Below are 16,236 nucleotides of genomic sequence, written 5' to 3' on the forward strand. Positions count from 1 at the left end.
TTACGTAAATAAAATAAAATTTATTCATTTGCATAGATTGTGGTTACTAAGTTACTCTAACGACTAAGCTAGAAGTTAGCCTCAAAAGAGTGATGATTGTAGTACCTAGCTGCATCAATCCACATACACTGTATGTAAAGGTATGCAAGCATTTTATCGATTACCTGTTGACATAAAAATAAAATAACTATACAAATATAATTTGAAGATGTGGGATGAGGACCGACACTTCTAGGGTTACGTCCCAGCGCTCTTCCAGCTGAGCCAATCGTACATGTCAATTGTCATAATTTTAAAATCTATTTCCAAGGGGGTCACCCCTTGATCCCATACAGTATATATGTATAACTATAATGAAATATTTTAAATTTTGGAATGGATTCTTTCAAAATTAAATATGTGCATGTGTGTCTTCTCATCATCAAGTCATTTATATAATCATTAGTTTGAAGACAGAAGGCGAAGGGCACGCCAACCTTTTATAAGCGATACTGTCAAGCCCATGTAAAAAAAACCGCACCGCGGATTGTTTGCGGAAAAATATTCGCGCGGATTTTTTTCCGCAAGTGCGTGCAGCTTCATACAATTTCATGTCACAGAATTTTGCGGTAGAAATCGCGCGAATTAAATTCGCAGTGTGTGCTAACAGCTACCTAGGTGGGTACCTAACTACCTATTTGAAGTTTTAATTCGACTTTTATTGTGAAGTGTCATTCAATCAATATGAGAACTCCATCCAGTTTTTAGGATATTGTAGATTTGCTTGGCCTTCATAAAATACATATATTAATAGGAAGGTACACTTATGCACCTTTTGTAGGTTTGGTACAATTATTCTCCTAAAAACTAACCTGTTTTTTTGCATTTAAATAAACTATTATTTAACTCATGGAATGGAGAGGCACCAGTGCAGGTTACGTGACGTGCTATCAGAAAATTAGAATATCATCCCCACCATCTGGATGTGTTGTTCCTCCACAGACCGCAGTATCTAAAGTGCAGTTTTTAATGAACTTTCCTTGTACGTGGAAGTACAACCAAGCTGTGCTTCCTTGTTCAGTTTCCGGGAAGATACGGCATGGGTTGGTATCTACAAGCACGTACACAGTCTAAAATGCTGGCAACGCTCCTGTGATTCCACTGGTGTTGCAAGAGAATGTGGGCAGCGGTGATCACTTAACATCAAGTGATCCGTACGCTCGTTTGTCCTCCTCTTTCCTTTCATATAAAAATTGGCCTTTAAGTAAATAAGTAATATTACCATAAAAATCAATATATATTTATCCCTAAGTGCACCTCTTTTCAGTGGTGACAACCCTGTCCTTGTTGACCCGTAGTACGGTGACCAGGCGGTCACCATGCATTGTTATGCAGGTATCTCTTGGCAAAACGCCGACCAATGTCGAATAAAGTGACTTCTATAGTTCTCTTGAGAAGTTTGCAGAAAGGGGGAAAAAATGAACCATATTCAAAATTCCCAAAAAAAAAATATATCGACAATTTTGAACCACACAACATCCGTATGTATGAGCAGCAACTTCAGTAGTGTTTCATAAAATGTATTTCCAAATTCATGTTGAACAAAAACGTTACAAAATGTCGCTAAGAATCATGTTATTAGAAATTGGGAAGTGTGAAATAATACAAGCACAGATGTGTCGCCACATTTATTATAATTTTACTAGAAAAATTGAATAAAAAATATTGTTATTTCATCAACATGTTACTTTAGAAATGAATAATATACAATATGGTAGCAAATGAGCCCGAGGCCTTACATTTACTTTATGCTTATTATTACAATATTATGTCGTTTCTGCTGTCGTGTCGTGCGGAAACCGAACGCGACTGCATTGCTATTTATTTATTAATTGATAATTAAGTGAATTATTAATGACACATTCCCAGAACATTTTAACTCTATTGTAAAACAACAATAATTTCGTAATCAATGTGTTAAGGGTTCAATACAAAACAAAATTGCGATTGAAACCTTTTAAGATTAAAATTTAGTAGAATCACAAGTCATCATTACAAACACAAATTGGGAATGATACATACACCTTTAGACAGTGTGCTAAGTAAATACCAAAATATATAACTGAACGCAGTCGTTCAGTCGCGACCAGTTTGTGAACGACACTATTGCGTGTTTATTATTGATGAATGCGGCGCCGTCCACGAGGGTCGTGACGTCATTTCTGATGAGGTATTTCGCATATTACGACTGTACAGATTGCTACATTACTTCATGTGTATTGTGTCCAAGATGATTTCGAAACACAATTACTTGCACACTGAGCTTAGAAAAAGATTTAGAAAAAGTCATTGACAAAATGTACCAAACTCCATCTCTACAATTAACATTAGGCTCTCAGTCACCACCACTAAACTACTCCAGTAACATTTTCAACGAGGCGAAACATGACTTATTTGAAACAAATTCCACCGCGGTCCCTCGGTGCGTGTGTTCTGTATGCTGGCATGACGTGGACGTGAACGTGAACGGCGCGCGTCAGTCTCACTGCTGTACTTAATCTAATCTTCTTCCTCCCCACTCTCAGACTCTGCAATACAATGTGCCTACGTATATTATCTGATGTATACAAAAAATCACTATATTGGTATTTAAACAAACGAATCGAAGTCCTTAGTTAATGTTAAAAATTAAAAAGTGAAATATCATTAACAATTCAAATGTTTCAACACATTTTGAGCTTACATGTTTGTTATTGCTAAAGTTAGTTGATGCAAACCAGCCTAAAATGCCATTCCCTACAGGGGATGGGGTAATATTTTTAGATTATCACCAACTGTGAGCAAAATCTGGACTACATTTCTACATTTGATAATTGATATTACTGTTTGTACGAGTTTTGGACGATGCGGGAATCCGCGCAGGTTAGATTTTAACAATATGTAATTCGTTCGTGCTCAACGAGTCAGCTAGTCATTCAAAAATTTTGGTTACTAATTTAACTAGTATAATTATTGATGCCAGAAGTAAGGGATATCACGTTAAAAATAGCAAATTGTTTTAATATGTAATTCAATAGGTTGGCTACGTACCCTCCTCGGCGCTCTGCAGCCACTCGACAAACTTCTTCATCTGCTCGAGGAACATCAGCTTCCCCTTAGAGGAGTTGGGGTCGCGGTACCAACGCAAGATCACCTCCTCCGAGAGAACGTTGCTCTTGTACAGCATCACCACCAGCTTGCTAAACGCGCGCATGAAGTTCATGTTCTCGTAGCAGTACTCCTGGACCTACAAACACAATAATGGGCTAGTTGCGTGCTTTTGAGACACTGGTAAAACATGTGTATATATATATGCATGGTTGTTGATATTCACTTTATCTTTTTACATTTTCTAAAAGCTTTTAGTTTATGTAAAAATACGTCACTGTCATGGCGTTTCAACCTAACGCCGGCCGTGAAAAACGATCAGTGTCCGTGTTAATAGAGAATAAAATATAGAAAAAATACATAACATTTTTATCAGATAAGTACCACGAAAATCTCACGGGTTTATCTCGGTACAGAGAGCCATTTATTTCAAGTAACTTATTGTTTTTCAGGAAGTGTCCTTTGTGACCCATAATTATTTTTATTGTCAATATTTGTTTTGTTTGGACATATTTTCTATGAGAGAATTTAGTGACGCACGGTTTGACAGATCCGCTGTGAAACAATTTCATTAGAACAACAGGGAGCATTTCTACGAAACAATTCTGTTTTGAAATATTAGTGGCAATTTCTTATAAAACAGTATTTTTTTATTATCTGCGGAACAACGTCTGTCGGGGCAGCTAGTACAACTATAAAAAACGCCAACCAAATTATATATGTTCCAAATAATAACCAAAAAGCAGACAAAAACATAATATTTTAGACACCAAGAAATTCAGAACATAAATATGAGTATCGATGTCAGAGATGAACGACGAAAGCAGTGTATTAAATGAAATTAAATTCTAGAAAGATGTTCTTGACATATTTTCTATGATACGGGATTCAGTGTGCCGCGAAAAATCCACCCAGCATTTTAAACATGTTAAATGTTTGGAAATTTAAGACTATTTGCTTTGTTAAGTTCTGACTATTAGGCTAAATTTTAAGCTAATTTTACTATACTACTTCACATTCGGAGTTCAAAAGTGAATATTCAACAACTATGATTTTTGTAGGACTCATTTGTAAGTGAAAGATGTTTAGCGAAAGTATGGGCTCTTCCATAAATCAGCATTCACATTAACTATCACTGTGTACTGTGGCACTGTTTCCACACAGAAGTGAGTGTGTTGTATTCACTCCTGTTCTACTTGAGTGCATGTCACAAGCTGGTGTTCACCAAGAACCATTCTGTCTAATGCAATATACATTGTTAATATCAAACATTGCACAATTATCTATACAGGGTGTTAAAAAAATCCTGTACTATATCTTTAGGCGTGCGTTGGTATTAAGTATTGAGTACATATAAATATCGATTTTCAGGAAATAATCTCATTAAAAAAGAAGAATATAACATATACGTAGTTATAAAAGTTTGGACTAATTTATCCCCACACACCCATTTCATTCATAAACCTGCGAAGGCCGCGCGGGTGGCGACAAACAACCATGGACTGACTTTAGGACGATGATCTTAGTTTACTGGTAGATTAAATAAGTCAGGGGTTTTCAAGATATTTTAAAACATTTAAAATAAAATGTGTATTTAATTTGAAATTATTTTTAGTCGTGTCTACTCGCATTCTACTTCATATCTATGTCAATTATCATACAGAATAAGGTTAAGAAATATTAATCCTCACTCATAAACAAAATCATGCAGCCGCCTAATATATAATATTAATAAGGGCTGAATATTCAGTGAATAGAATTCAATATGTATCAATAACTCACTTTAGTGAGCAGCGCGATCTCGGCCTTGGCGGTCTGCGTGAAGGCGGCCAGCAGCGGAGTGTATTGCCGCAGGTGTTTGGCCGCCTGCTCCGCCAGGAGCTCCTCCTTCTTGTTCCACTCGCCGCGCGCCATCACGCACTGCCATATCTGTAAGCACACGCGACTGTATCCACTCCTGCCCCGTCTCACCATCTCACTGCAGACCAGTACTGCATTCATCAGATTGCCACATCGTCAACGCGAGCGCACGAGCCGGTGCCAGTCCGCCGCCGCTCGAAATACTCTCGCAGCGGGGACGTAGCGTCAGCCGCGCGGGCACTACGACTCGTCATCGAGTATCATCATGTGCGAGTGCGAGTGGTGTGTGTGTGAGGAGTACGCGACACTCACGATGGCCACCACCTCGTAGTCGGGGATGTCGTGGCGCGCCGCCATGTCGCGCAGGTCGGGCACGATGTCCCGCGCGGGCCGCTCCGCCAGCTCGTCGGTGAGCGCGCGCGTGAGGTCGCGGCGCGCCTCCTGCGAGGCCTGCGCGCGGTGCAGCCGCACCACCTCGCCAAGCCCGCGCGCGCCGAACATGGCCGCCAGCGACTCCTCGCTGCGCCGGTTCAGCGGCAGGAATTCCAGCAGCCTGCGTCGCGACAAAACAAAACTACATCACTCAATGAGACAAACACTATAATAGTTATTTATGCAACTGTTGTATAATAAGGGGTATTAAAACACGAATGTGGATTTATCACACGAGGCGAGAGTGATAATAGTATCACATGAGTGTTTTAATACCTAATTATCAACAGTTGCATACAAGACTTTATTTACACACAGAATATGAATCCTCGAAAAGATTCTGAAACATTTAGCTCACTGCTAACATTAAAACACTAGTCCTAGTAGTAACCTAATATAGAATGAAACAATTTTTTATTTTTTCATTCTATATTAGGTTACTACTAGGACTAGTTTAATTAAACTTCACTCGAATATAATGTTCTTTTGCAGCGTTTAAAATGAATCGCTCATTATTTGTAAACTAAACAATAAAAATATCGAAGAAAAATGGCGGGGATTCGAATAACCTACTTTTTTTTACGGCGCGCGACGTTCTGGTTGAGTGGAACGCGCCTAACTAAAATGTTCTTTTTTTGAAATTCATACAGATACCACGCATCGAGCTATAAGAATGTGGCTGTCTGTTGAAACTCTTTGCGCATGAAGGGATTGAAAAAAAACATAGGGAGTGTTTTTATGAAATTCAGTACAAAATTACAACATTCGTTTGGATGATGTAATGGTTATTAGAACATTGGGTGTTTTAATGTTGGCAATAAGCTCACTGTTTCAGAATCTTTAATAGAGGATTTAAAGCATGGGTGTAGATAAAGTTCTTAAACTACTTTTGCTTATAAAATTAATTACATTTATTTTGTATTTCTTCTATTTATTTATTAAAGGTATTTCTCGAATAATAGGTAATAATTTAATTACAACACAATAATTAAATAAATACAATTGTACTTTGCAATAATAAGAGTTCATTCCTTATTGTAGCAACAAAATGTAGCAATATTTATGACTGCGCCACCAATAAAGTGGCGAGGCAGTACACATCGCGCTCTCTGTACCCCAAACAGTCTGACATCATTCGCTGCACAAAATAATATCACATCATTTGTTGTTTGGGTATGTAGGATTCTTAATTATTGTAAATAAGTGGGCTTAATAATGTAATAACTGGTGTATTAGTCACCTGCCCTCCAGTTGTCCTTTCTTAAGCGCGGTGACGAGCGAGGCGACGCCGCGTTCCTGCTTGATGGTCACAAACACCTCCAGCACAAACTCCAGTGCCACGTTCTCCTTCAGCAAGTGCTCATTGACCAGCACCAGCAGTACAGACGGCGGCACACATCCGTTGCCTGCACCACAACCACTATACTTAATTTATAAATACAAATCAATTCCCTATGTAATATATTCCTTCATTTGACACATTACTGATGTAAGATGTTTATAGCTGGATAGTTTTCTATACAATAATAGCTAACCTTTCTTTTAATAATAATTGTGATAAATTAATGGCAAACAAATAAGTTTTTACGTTATTTCTACTGTTCAATGGTTAAATACTGACTGACATTGCAAAAAATAATTTGCATCACTGAAGAAACAATTATTATAAATAATATATTCCTCTCATAAATTTAAAAAAAATCATATTGCATATGAAGTACAAAAAAAAAACTAAAAAGAATGTCGCCACAGATGCCACATCCATGACTGGAGTGCACCAACCATGAAGCCAGACACCTGTGGCACATGCTGTAGCAACACTTCGACACCAAAACGATTAAGAATCATCAGTTTTGGCTCTAATGTGTGCAGTGCAATAAACATGATAAACAATATTATCATTTTGGTATACCATCACTATGACAAAAAGAAAGATTTTAATCAATTTAATAGAAAATAAACATTAGTGAAGAAAATAAGGAGAGTATGGAATTATTTATTGTAGTAATAATAATTAACTTAAGGTAGTGACTAAAATTCGGGACCAACTTTGTCAGGACAGGTGCATGGAATAATTAATTATTCCAGAGAGCTAATTTTATTTGAAAGGTGTTTTTCAACAGACTTATATTCCATTTTGTAGGTAAATATGTTGTTTACTTTACCATAGCTACAAATTTGGATTTAATTGGATTTTTTTTTAATTTAAATAGCATGGCTTTGCGATTTTATGCAATTTTAAATAAAATACTTTTACACAAGAGCAAGCTGGTGAGGTGGTGACTAAACAAGCAAAATTAAATAAAGCTTTGCAGACACCTATTATTACCAAGGAAAGCCCAATTTAGCTTTCAGTTGGCTTTTGAAACCTTTCCTTACTCAAATTTAATGTTATTTGCAGACCAGCCCATCAGATCAAATGCTTATGAAAATGGAGGGTGATAATCCACACACTTGAAAGGGATTCCAACCATATAGATTATAGACTGAGGCATGCCCATGTCTGGAACCTCCATGAAAAATTCAATACCTAGTTGTTAAAAGCTACCTATCAGTGGAATGTCATTTGAGTCCTGGAGTGACTGCATGAAGTGAAGTGAAACATTGATCTTATTTGACAGCAGAAATACTTACAGATCCAAAGTGCAGTCATTCTCGCCAATTTGATGCGTTGTTCTGGGTCAAAACCTTTTATGTACACCAGCACCTGCAACACCACACATTTTACCAATAATAATGTCTCTCATGACATGTAACTTAAGTACATGTCATAAATATTAAGGTCCACAATATTTCTAGTATATTATGATTTTTTCATATTAGTTGTACCTATTATTATTATGATTTGGAGATTTAGATGCACTTAAATCCTAGGATTGATTGTGCTCCCTTCTTGCGCTAGCACGCCTGGCCTCAACCAGAAAGTTAAGGAGGAGATTGTTGTACCTATGTACATATGTTTATTAGACTATAAAGATGTTGCACTCACTATTGTGTTCCTCTGGTATTACAAGAGTTTGTGCTGTGGTGATCACATACCATAAGCTGACCTGTATGTTTGTTTGTCCTCAATTACAAAAATAAGCCAATGCTTAATGCTTTTTTTTTCATACTTGGTTAAGTTTAAGGGCTCTAATACATGTTTCAACACAATCTCCTTGACTTTTACAATTTTTATTGACACTGTCCTAATATTGAGGCACAAAAATAATTATATCTGATGATAGTAAAACATGTTATTTTGTTACAATTACCTTTTTCATTTCCTCCTCAAACATTTTTTCAAGATATTTGTATCGGCGCATCAACTTCACGAATACCTGTAGAATGAACCTTTAATATTTAAGACTGTTTTAATCAGATATTGAAAAAATCACTGTAATAATCTAATAGACACCATATACAAGAGAAGCTCCCCAACCAAATCCTCATATCATTTAAAGTTTTATTATTAGTACAATTATCATTCAAAAAACAAGGAAAATATTCATCAATTATAATGAAATAATAAATACTAGTTGGTTAAAAAACAAGGGGATAAAATTTACCTGCTCAAAGTTTCGCATGGAGTCCATATCCTCACTGGCATTGAATATGCATGTATTGGTTTTAGGTGATTCCCCATCCATCGACACGGAACCGCCGGGAACTGCACACATACACAAATGTCAAATACAAACATAGACAGACAAATATGTAGTAATGGCTGTATTATAGATCAGTATAAAAACGAACGAGATGGAGTTCTCATCAGAGGTCAGGACTCTAGCCAGTTGTTTCATCATGTTTTTTTATAATTGGATTAATGTGAGCTATTTATATCACCATGAGATGTGAGTTTGATTTTTTGGAGTAGTTTTTCAAATTTCATAACTACGACCTGCTTGCAGGAAATTGCAATTTCTCTGGTACATAATAAGTTAAGATTTGCCACACCTAAGTCGGCGACATTTTCTGCCGTGAAGCAGTAATGTGTAAGTATTATTGTGTTTCGGTCTGAAGGGCAAATGAGACTTAGAGCGGAACTGAATTGTAGCGGGCAGGCTGTATCAAGTACCATCAGCTGAACATCCTGCTAGTCTTGTCCCTAATTGTTATTAAAAAAAGATCTTTTCGCGTTAGGACCACAGCAGTTCTAACAGAACCTGCAACCTATTAAAGTTTTCTTCTTGTTTCTCTTATATCAGTCTGGTTGTGTGTGTGTTGTTGTGTGGTTGAGTACGTACGTAGCAGCCCCCCGGCGATAAGCACGTCGAAGATGACCTCGCCATAGCGGCGATAGTCAAGCTTGGAGCCGGCCGCGTCTAGGAACTTGTAGGCCGCGTCCAGGTCTCCTGCGGCGCGCTCCAGCCCCTGGACCAGTGCGTCGCGGAACCCGTTAGGGTCGTACTTCTCTTTCTCATCTGAAACAAACATAACAATATGACATCATAGCTCTCTGTTGAAATAATACGAGACAATAATTTAAAATTGTAGCATCTAGTAGATATTTTATTAAGCCCATCTTTTTAGTATCCACTTTAGTATAATTTTAATTAATTTTCATCAAAAATTTGAAAGAGAAATATTTAATATAATACAATATAAAGATATAAAGGAAAATAATAGTAATAAAACAAAAATATACTATATGAATCCTATAAAAGCAAAAGCAGCAATATCCATTAATTTTTAAATTTGACATTTTGCTGCCGCTTAACTGTTTATTTAATTGTTACCTAGATTTCTAAGTCACGTCGCTTCAAAAGTAGCAACATCCCATATTAAAATAGCCACGAAAAACACTGTTGATTGCAAACCAAGCAAAATCCACGTTTGTCAAATGCATACATAGCAATATCCTAATTGGCCAATCACAGCCCCTCATGTATCACGAATTAGTATGGCGTCTATTGTTTTGGAAGCTAGAGACCTCTCCGTGTTATCTTGTATTTTTAAATATTTTTTTAAGTTCTAGTGGAAAATTCGTGGAAAACTTTAATCATGGATTGTTCTCCTGTAGCTGTAGATAATCGTATAGCTCGAAAACGTATTGCACATCCCGAAAATTGGAAAAGGAATGTGGCCAAAGTTGAAAGGTTTGTATACATGTCATTAGTATGATCACATCATTTTGATACATTTATTTTGTTGGTATTTATTTAGAGTTATTTGGTTGCTTGTATGTTTATTTAAATTACGTTTCTTTTTTCTCTAAATGTGCTAAAGAAATTTAAGCTGCTTTTTTACAACTGCGGTAATAAAGCTGTTTTATGATTATAAGATAAAAAGATTTTTTTTTGTAAGTTTCTTTGTTAATGTGTGTTTCCAAAGCGGCTCAAAAGCTTTTAAGCCAGTTGTCTATAGTTGTTTTACATCGATGAAACTTTTATATCAACTTTGACTCCCTTTCAACTATTGCTTTGTTTTAGGTATTCACCGAAAACATTTGCTGTCAGACCGTTATGTAATCATAATAAAAAATTTGAGTGCAAAAATCTAAAAATGTTCGATGTTAAATCATTTTTTGAAGGATTTTATAAATTTAAGGATAAAACTAATCAAGATGCTTTCTTATTGAAACACTGCTCAGTAAAGTCGATTCAACGTCATCGTCCAAAAAATAACAAGCACAAGCCAAAATCTTTTCAAATTAGCTACTTCATGTACAGCCTCTCTTCAAAGAAGCGAGTGCCTGTTTGTCAAACATTCTTTTTGAAAGTGCTACAAATTACTAAGTACCGGGTCCAAACGGTAATGAAAGAATATTTTGAAAATGGAGTTTTACTCACTGAAAAAAGGGGTGGAGATCGCGTTTCCCAGAAAAATGCTCGAAAGAAACAGAAAATTCTTTCCCTAAAGCGTCAAACCAAATTGCATCAGCTATTTATCATAGACTACAAAATACTGATTTAATTGGTATCAAGACAGTTCGCTTGATAGCCGATGGTTGCGCTGGACAGAACAAAAATACAACAGTTGTGGGAATGTGTGCGAAGTGGCTTTCTGAAGCCCCCTCCCATATAAAAAGTGTGGAGCTTATATTTCCTGTAGTGGGTCACTCATTTATACCCCCTGACAGGGTGTTTGCTAGGATTGAAAAATAAATTAGAAAAAGGGAGATAATCGCTAATCCAGAAGAATATCACGAAATAATTAAAGAATGCGCAACACTTATAACTTTAGGAAATCACTGTAAAGTATTTGATTGGAAAGATGCAGCTGCGGATGTTTTTAAGCCTGTAGGCAAATGGCATTTCAAATTTAAAAGCTACAAACGTTATGAACTAAAACGTTCAAAGAAGGAAGGAAATATTTTGATTAAAGGAAACATACATTACAAACATGACGATAGTACTTTCAAAAATGTAAACCTGCCAGGTGTGCTTACATCTAGTCTCAATCCGAGGGAAATTTTTGCAACCAATAGTGTCAGCGTAGCAAAAGCAACAGATGTCCGCAAATTATTAACTAATCACTATGGCAACAATTGGGAATCTATTGAGCGCTTGAGTTTTTATGTTAATTTGGTGTCTCATAATCAGTCCAGTGAAGAAAGTGACACCCAAGGAGGCACACACAATATGTCTGACATGATTTGTGAACCGCAAGAAACATTCACAGATTTGTATGTTTAATAATTATTATCTATAGGTACAATTCCATAAATATTGTGGCTAAAGTTACCTTAATTTGATTAAATACAAATAGTATTCTGATTTATTATTTTTATTTATTTGAAACATCTTTTTCAACTTCTTTCAACTAGGCATGAAAAATGTTAGTTAGTAAACTACTTCATGCAAACATGGTAAGTACAGGATTCCGCAAAAAGTATCAAAAATGTTTGTTCCTCAATATCTGTATTCAATATGGCGTCATAATTTAGAAGTTAGGAACAAACACAGCAACATCCGTTGAAGTGAGATTCAAATACAGCAATTATCAAATGTCAAATTCAAATACAGCAAAATCCATTTATGTTTTGCTTTTTTTTAATTAATCGTTTTAATTATTTGTTGTTTTGAATTGTATTAACAAAATATTAACATCTATTAATCATAATGTAAATTTGTTTCCATGAAAATGCAACTGTACGTGTCTTAATAAAGTTTTTTTCGATTTACCAGTAACTGTCAAAAAAGGATATTGCTTGTTTTGCTTTTATATGATTCATATCTCACTTTTTCTAGACAACTTTAATTAAAGTTTGGTTCAAATTTCCTATTTTTTCCTGGTTAACATTAACATTATATTTATTCAGAATATCAAAATTTTTACCAGCATTTATTTAAATCAGGTCTGTTTAGCTGTTTGACAACCACTTATGTAAACAGACAGTCATTACTATGGCATCAATGACATATTGAATTAATATATGTTCCAGGTGTTGGTTAATAATGTATGTTAAGATATTTGTCATACAGGCGACATTTGCGCGACAAAATATGGCGCTTGTTTTTATCTATACAAGGTCGAGCGGCCGCCGCGCCGTGATTCACAAACTAGCAAAAGCCTCATTCTAAACATGCAGCTTCTGGCTCTGGAACATTCTTAGAACAATAGCAAGATTGGAATATATCACCTACAAGGAGTCCACCTGTTTTGTACTATTGTGTAATGAGAAGTCTTGCTTATAATAATTATACAAACTTAATAAAAAATAATAGTTTAAGTCATTATCAAGGAAATCTCTTAATTTGCATATTTATATCGTAATATATTATCTGCCTTAAAATTGTTACAATGGCTCTGGGAAGAGAATTCATATAAATTGAAAATAATTATGTTATCCACTCTATAAATGGTAGATAAAAAAAGCATCATAACATTTGTATTTAATTAAATTAATATTATAATATTAATTCACTAAAACAATAAATCTAGCTAGATAAAGGAAAATAAATAATTAATGACACCAAAACTATGCTAAGGTCCTATCAAACCTACCCCCAAAACTTATTGCTGCAGTTATAGATGAAATCTGTTGTTAGTTTACGGGCCAAAATTTTGAGGAAACAAAAATAAGTTATTTTAGATTAAATAATTTAATAGTTTTTGCCTCCTCTCATTCGGAACTTACTACATTGAAAAACAAAGTCACCTAATGGGTCTGACTTTGATCTATCAAAAACAGGACAAGACATGTAAATAACAATGAGAAAGAATATCCACATCAATACAATTATCTACAGCAAGTAACATCAGGGAAGATCAAGGCCAAAAAATTATTTTATTAAATATGAAATGCATGAAAAAAATACTGGATAAACTTTAGCTCAAGCCCTCCACCCTAAAACCTCTTATATGGATGGTCCATATTGGAAAGTTTAGACAAATAAATTGGTACTAGTATAAAAAATACTTGGAAAAAAGTACTAGGCACCCAAATACTTTTAAAAAGTGAAGATAACCATAAAAAGTTGGGCTATGTGTGTATTTGATGTATAGTGCCAACGAGCCGGGGTGAGGAGTATGATGAGTATTAATAAAACTGAGAAACAGATAGGAGAAAATAAAAAACTATAATATAATACTAAATATATTACTATGTTGGAATTTATATCATTACAATTACTGTGTGGTTTATATAATATTATGCTATATCCAACAATACAACAGCTTATCTGAAAGATAGGGAGTATTTGAAAATTTAAGTGGAGGGAACCGTTAGGAATGATCTACCTGAGCATACATAATATCATAATCACATTGAGGATGTACTGAAAAAGGTTCGAGGTAAGAGAACAAAGAAGCTGTGTGCCAAATGGGAGTCAGGGAAGTGCATCAGGTCAGTGACCTCACAGGTGCTAAATTATTAACATTAAACTTAATTAAATTACTATCATTAACTTAAATTACTGGGTAGACTTCAAGCAATGGTTTAAAGAAAAGTTCCAATGTATAAAATTGACCTACCTACCAAGTTTGATTACAAGCAGAACTGGACTGAAAGCAGAACTGAATTTCAGCGTCAAATAATGATTCAAATGACAAAAACCACTATAGCCTATTAGGTTTAAACTCAAAACTTTTAAAATGCTTGTATTTAATTTAAATGTATTTGTATAGGCGAGCTATACTTAAGTCTGGAACCACGTGCATAAATCCTAAGCTACTTCACGCTGATAATAATTGACTTACCTCTTTTTCTGGTCTTGATCCGTTGACCCGATAATACTGGTTTTTCTACCTTCTGACTCATACAATATATTGCTGAAACATTACACGTGGCATTAGTGGAGGAGCTTATGGGGTCCGTTAGCTGATAGAATGAGAGCCGCGAGGTCATCGACCCACAATCACCAAACTAACTTTTAACATTACATGATTAATAACATTATTTTAATTGGGTTCATCATGGCGACGCCTTCATAAAAAGAGACAGGCGTCGTCAAATAAAATCACGGCGAAATAATTAGAACCTTCACTAATGACTCGGCAAGGTCTTTTACGATTAACGAAAATATGTTAAATACAAGATACTAACAAATTACTGATATAACAGTTATTAGCTACTTAACTCTATGATACTTACATATTAACAGGTTATGTAGGAGCCTTTTAACTCCTTTTGCGAGTTCTCGTGGACTGCGCCTGTTCAGAAAAGAATGAAACGCCGCGACGTTCTCTGTTCTAGACTAGAGAGTAGAGACGTGTATGGACTATGGAGTCACCGGATATCCGGTATTATATATTAGAACAAGGAATATTGATACAAAAGCAAAAAAAATGCTTTAAATACTTGTTATTTGATTAAAAATTAACGATTTCCAAGAAAACAAAAGTTAAAACAAAGTTTTACCAGAAAATTACATCAAATTTGACATAAATACAATGTTTTGAATTGAAAACAGTGCACAATACAGAATTTCACCAATAAGAAAAAATACGAATACAAAATTTTTTATAAGCAATAATTTAATATTAAAATTTAATGAATAGAACACAACAATTTGATCAGTTCTTTATTAATTATTTAAAATATCACAATTTGAAAGGAGAACATATGACTAAAAATTATCCTAGACTAACATGCCATAGAGCAGTTTAATATTTTTATTGGCCCTCGACTGTAGAGAAAAGCTTATTTGCCCCACATGTTTTTATTAGTAAAACTGTAAAAACCGAACCTGTCTCTCAATATTATATCAAAATTACTAAAAATATATCATTTTTATATATATCTGAAATATAAAAAAATATTATAACAAGTCCACATGCTTTCTTTTCTTATAATTTTATTTAAAGACATGCTTTTTGTTTCAGTCACCTACGAATCTAGGACAATAGGGTGTATGCACGTTACTCAATGACGTTTTATCAACGTTTTAAACACATTAAAACATACGTACGTCATACAAAATCAAAGCCGAAATATGGCACATGCCACAAATGACACCATAATAAGCTTCGTCTGATATATCTACACATTTCTGCGTTTACAACAATGATATTTAAAAGTATCGATAGGTTACCTAGACAACATTCGGTGTTTATAAATGATACACTAACGCACACATGAATAATAATTTAACATTGCAATAGCACACTACATTACAATTACTTGTCAAAGAAGGATAGTAAATGCAATTATCGCAAGCGAAAAAGAGATAAATCTAATTTGCTAATTGCTTCGTATATGAATAGATAAATACAGAATCATCCATCAGATATGATATTTTACCGTACACCGTGATTTATGCCTTAAATACGATTCATTCATGAGTTCATGTAGTATAAGTTTTAAAGTAGTAATACTGCATTGAAATTAGGTCCATAAAGTGTCATTGATTTAAAAAAAAAAATTACAGTATATAGCCACATTGATGATATCAA

General features: G+C 34.9%; 1 protein-coding gene across 1 annotated transcript; it reads right to left on the reverse strand.

The window, feature by feature from the left end:
* Positions 1-1,652: 1,652 nt before the first annotated feature.
* On the reverse strand, positions 1,653-15,119 carry LOC126975593 (protein krasavietz). Its single transcript, XM_050823546.1, has 11 exons — positions 14,936-15,119; positions 14,542-14,613; positions 9,645-9,821; positions 8,967-9,067; positions 8,673-8,738; positions 8,053-8,125; positions 6,659-6,824; positions 5,299-5,539; positions 4,909-5,055; positions 3,070-3,265; positions 1,653-2,567 (listed from the first exon to the last, which is right to left on the reverse strand). Exons 2-11 carry the CDS (start codon positions 14,600-14,602, stop codon positions 2,539-2,541), a joined length of 1,257 nt encoding a protein of 418 aa, XP_050679503.1. The 5' UTR covers positions 14,603-14,613; positions 14,936-15,119; the 3' UTR covers positions 1,653-2,538.
* Positions 15,120-16,236: the final 1,117 nt, after the last annotated feature.

The sequence above is a fragment of the Leptidea sinapis genome, chromosome 36 (assembly GCF_905404315.1).
Source record: "Leptidea sinapis chromosome 36, ilLepSina1.1, whole genome shotgun sequence".
In the NCBI taxonomy this organism is placed as follows: Eukaryota; Metazoa; Arthropoda; class Insecta; order Lepidoptera; family Pieridae; genus Leptidea; species Leptidea sinapis.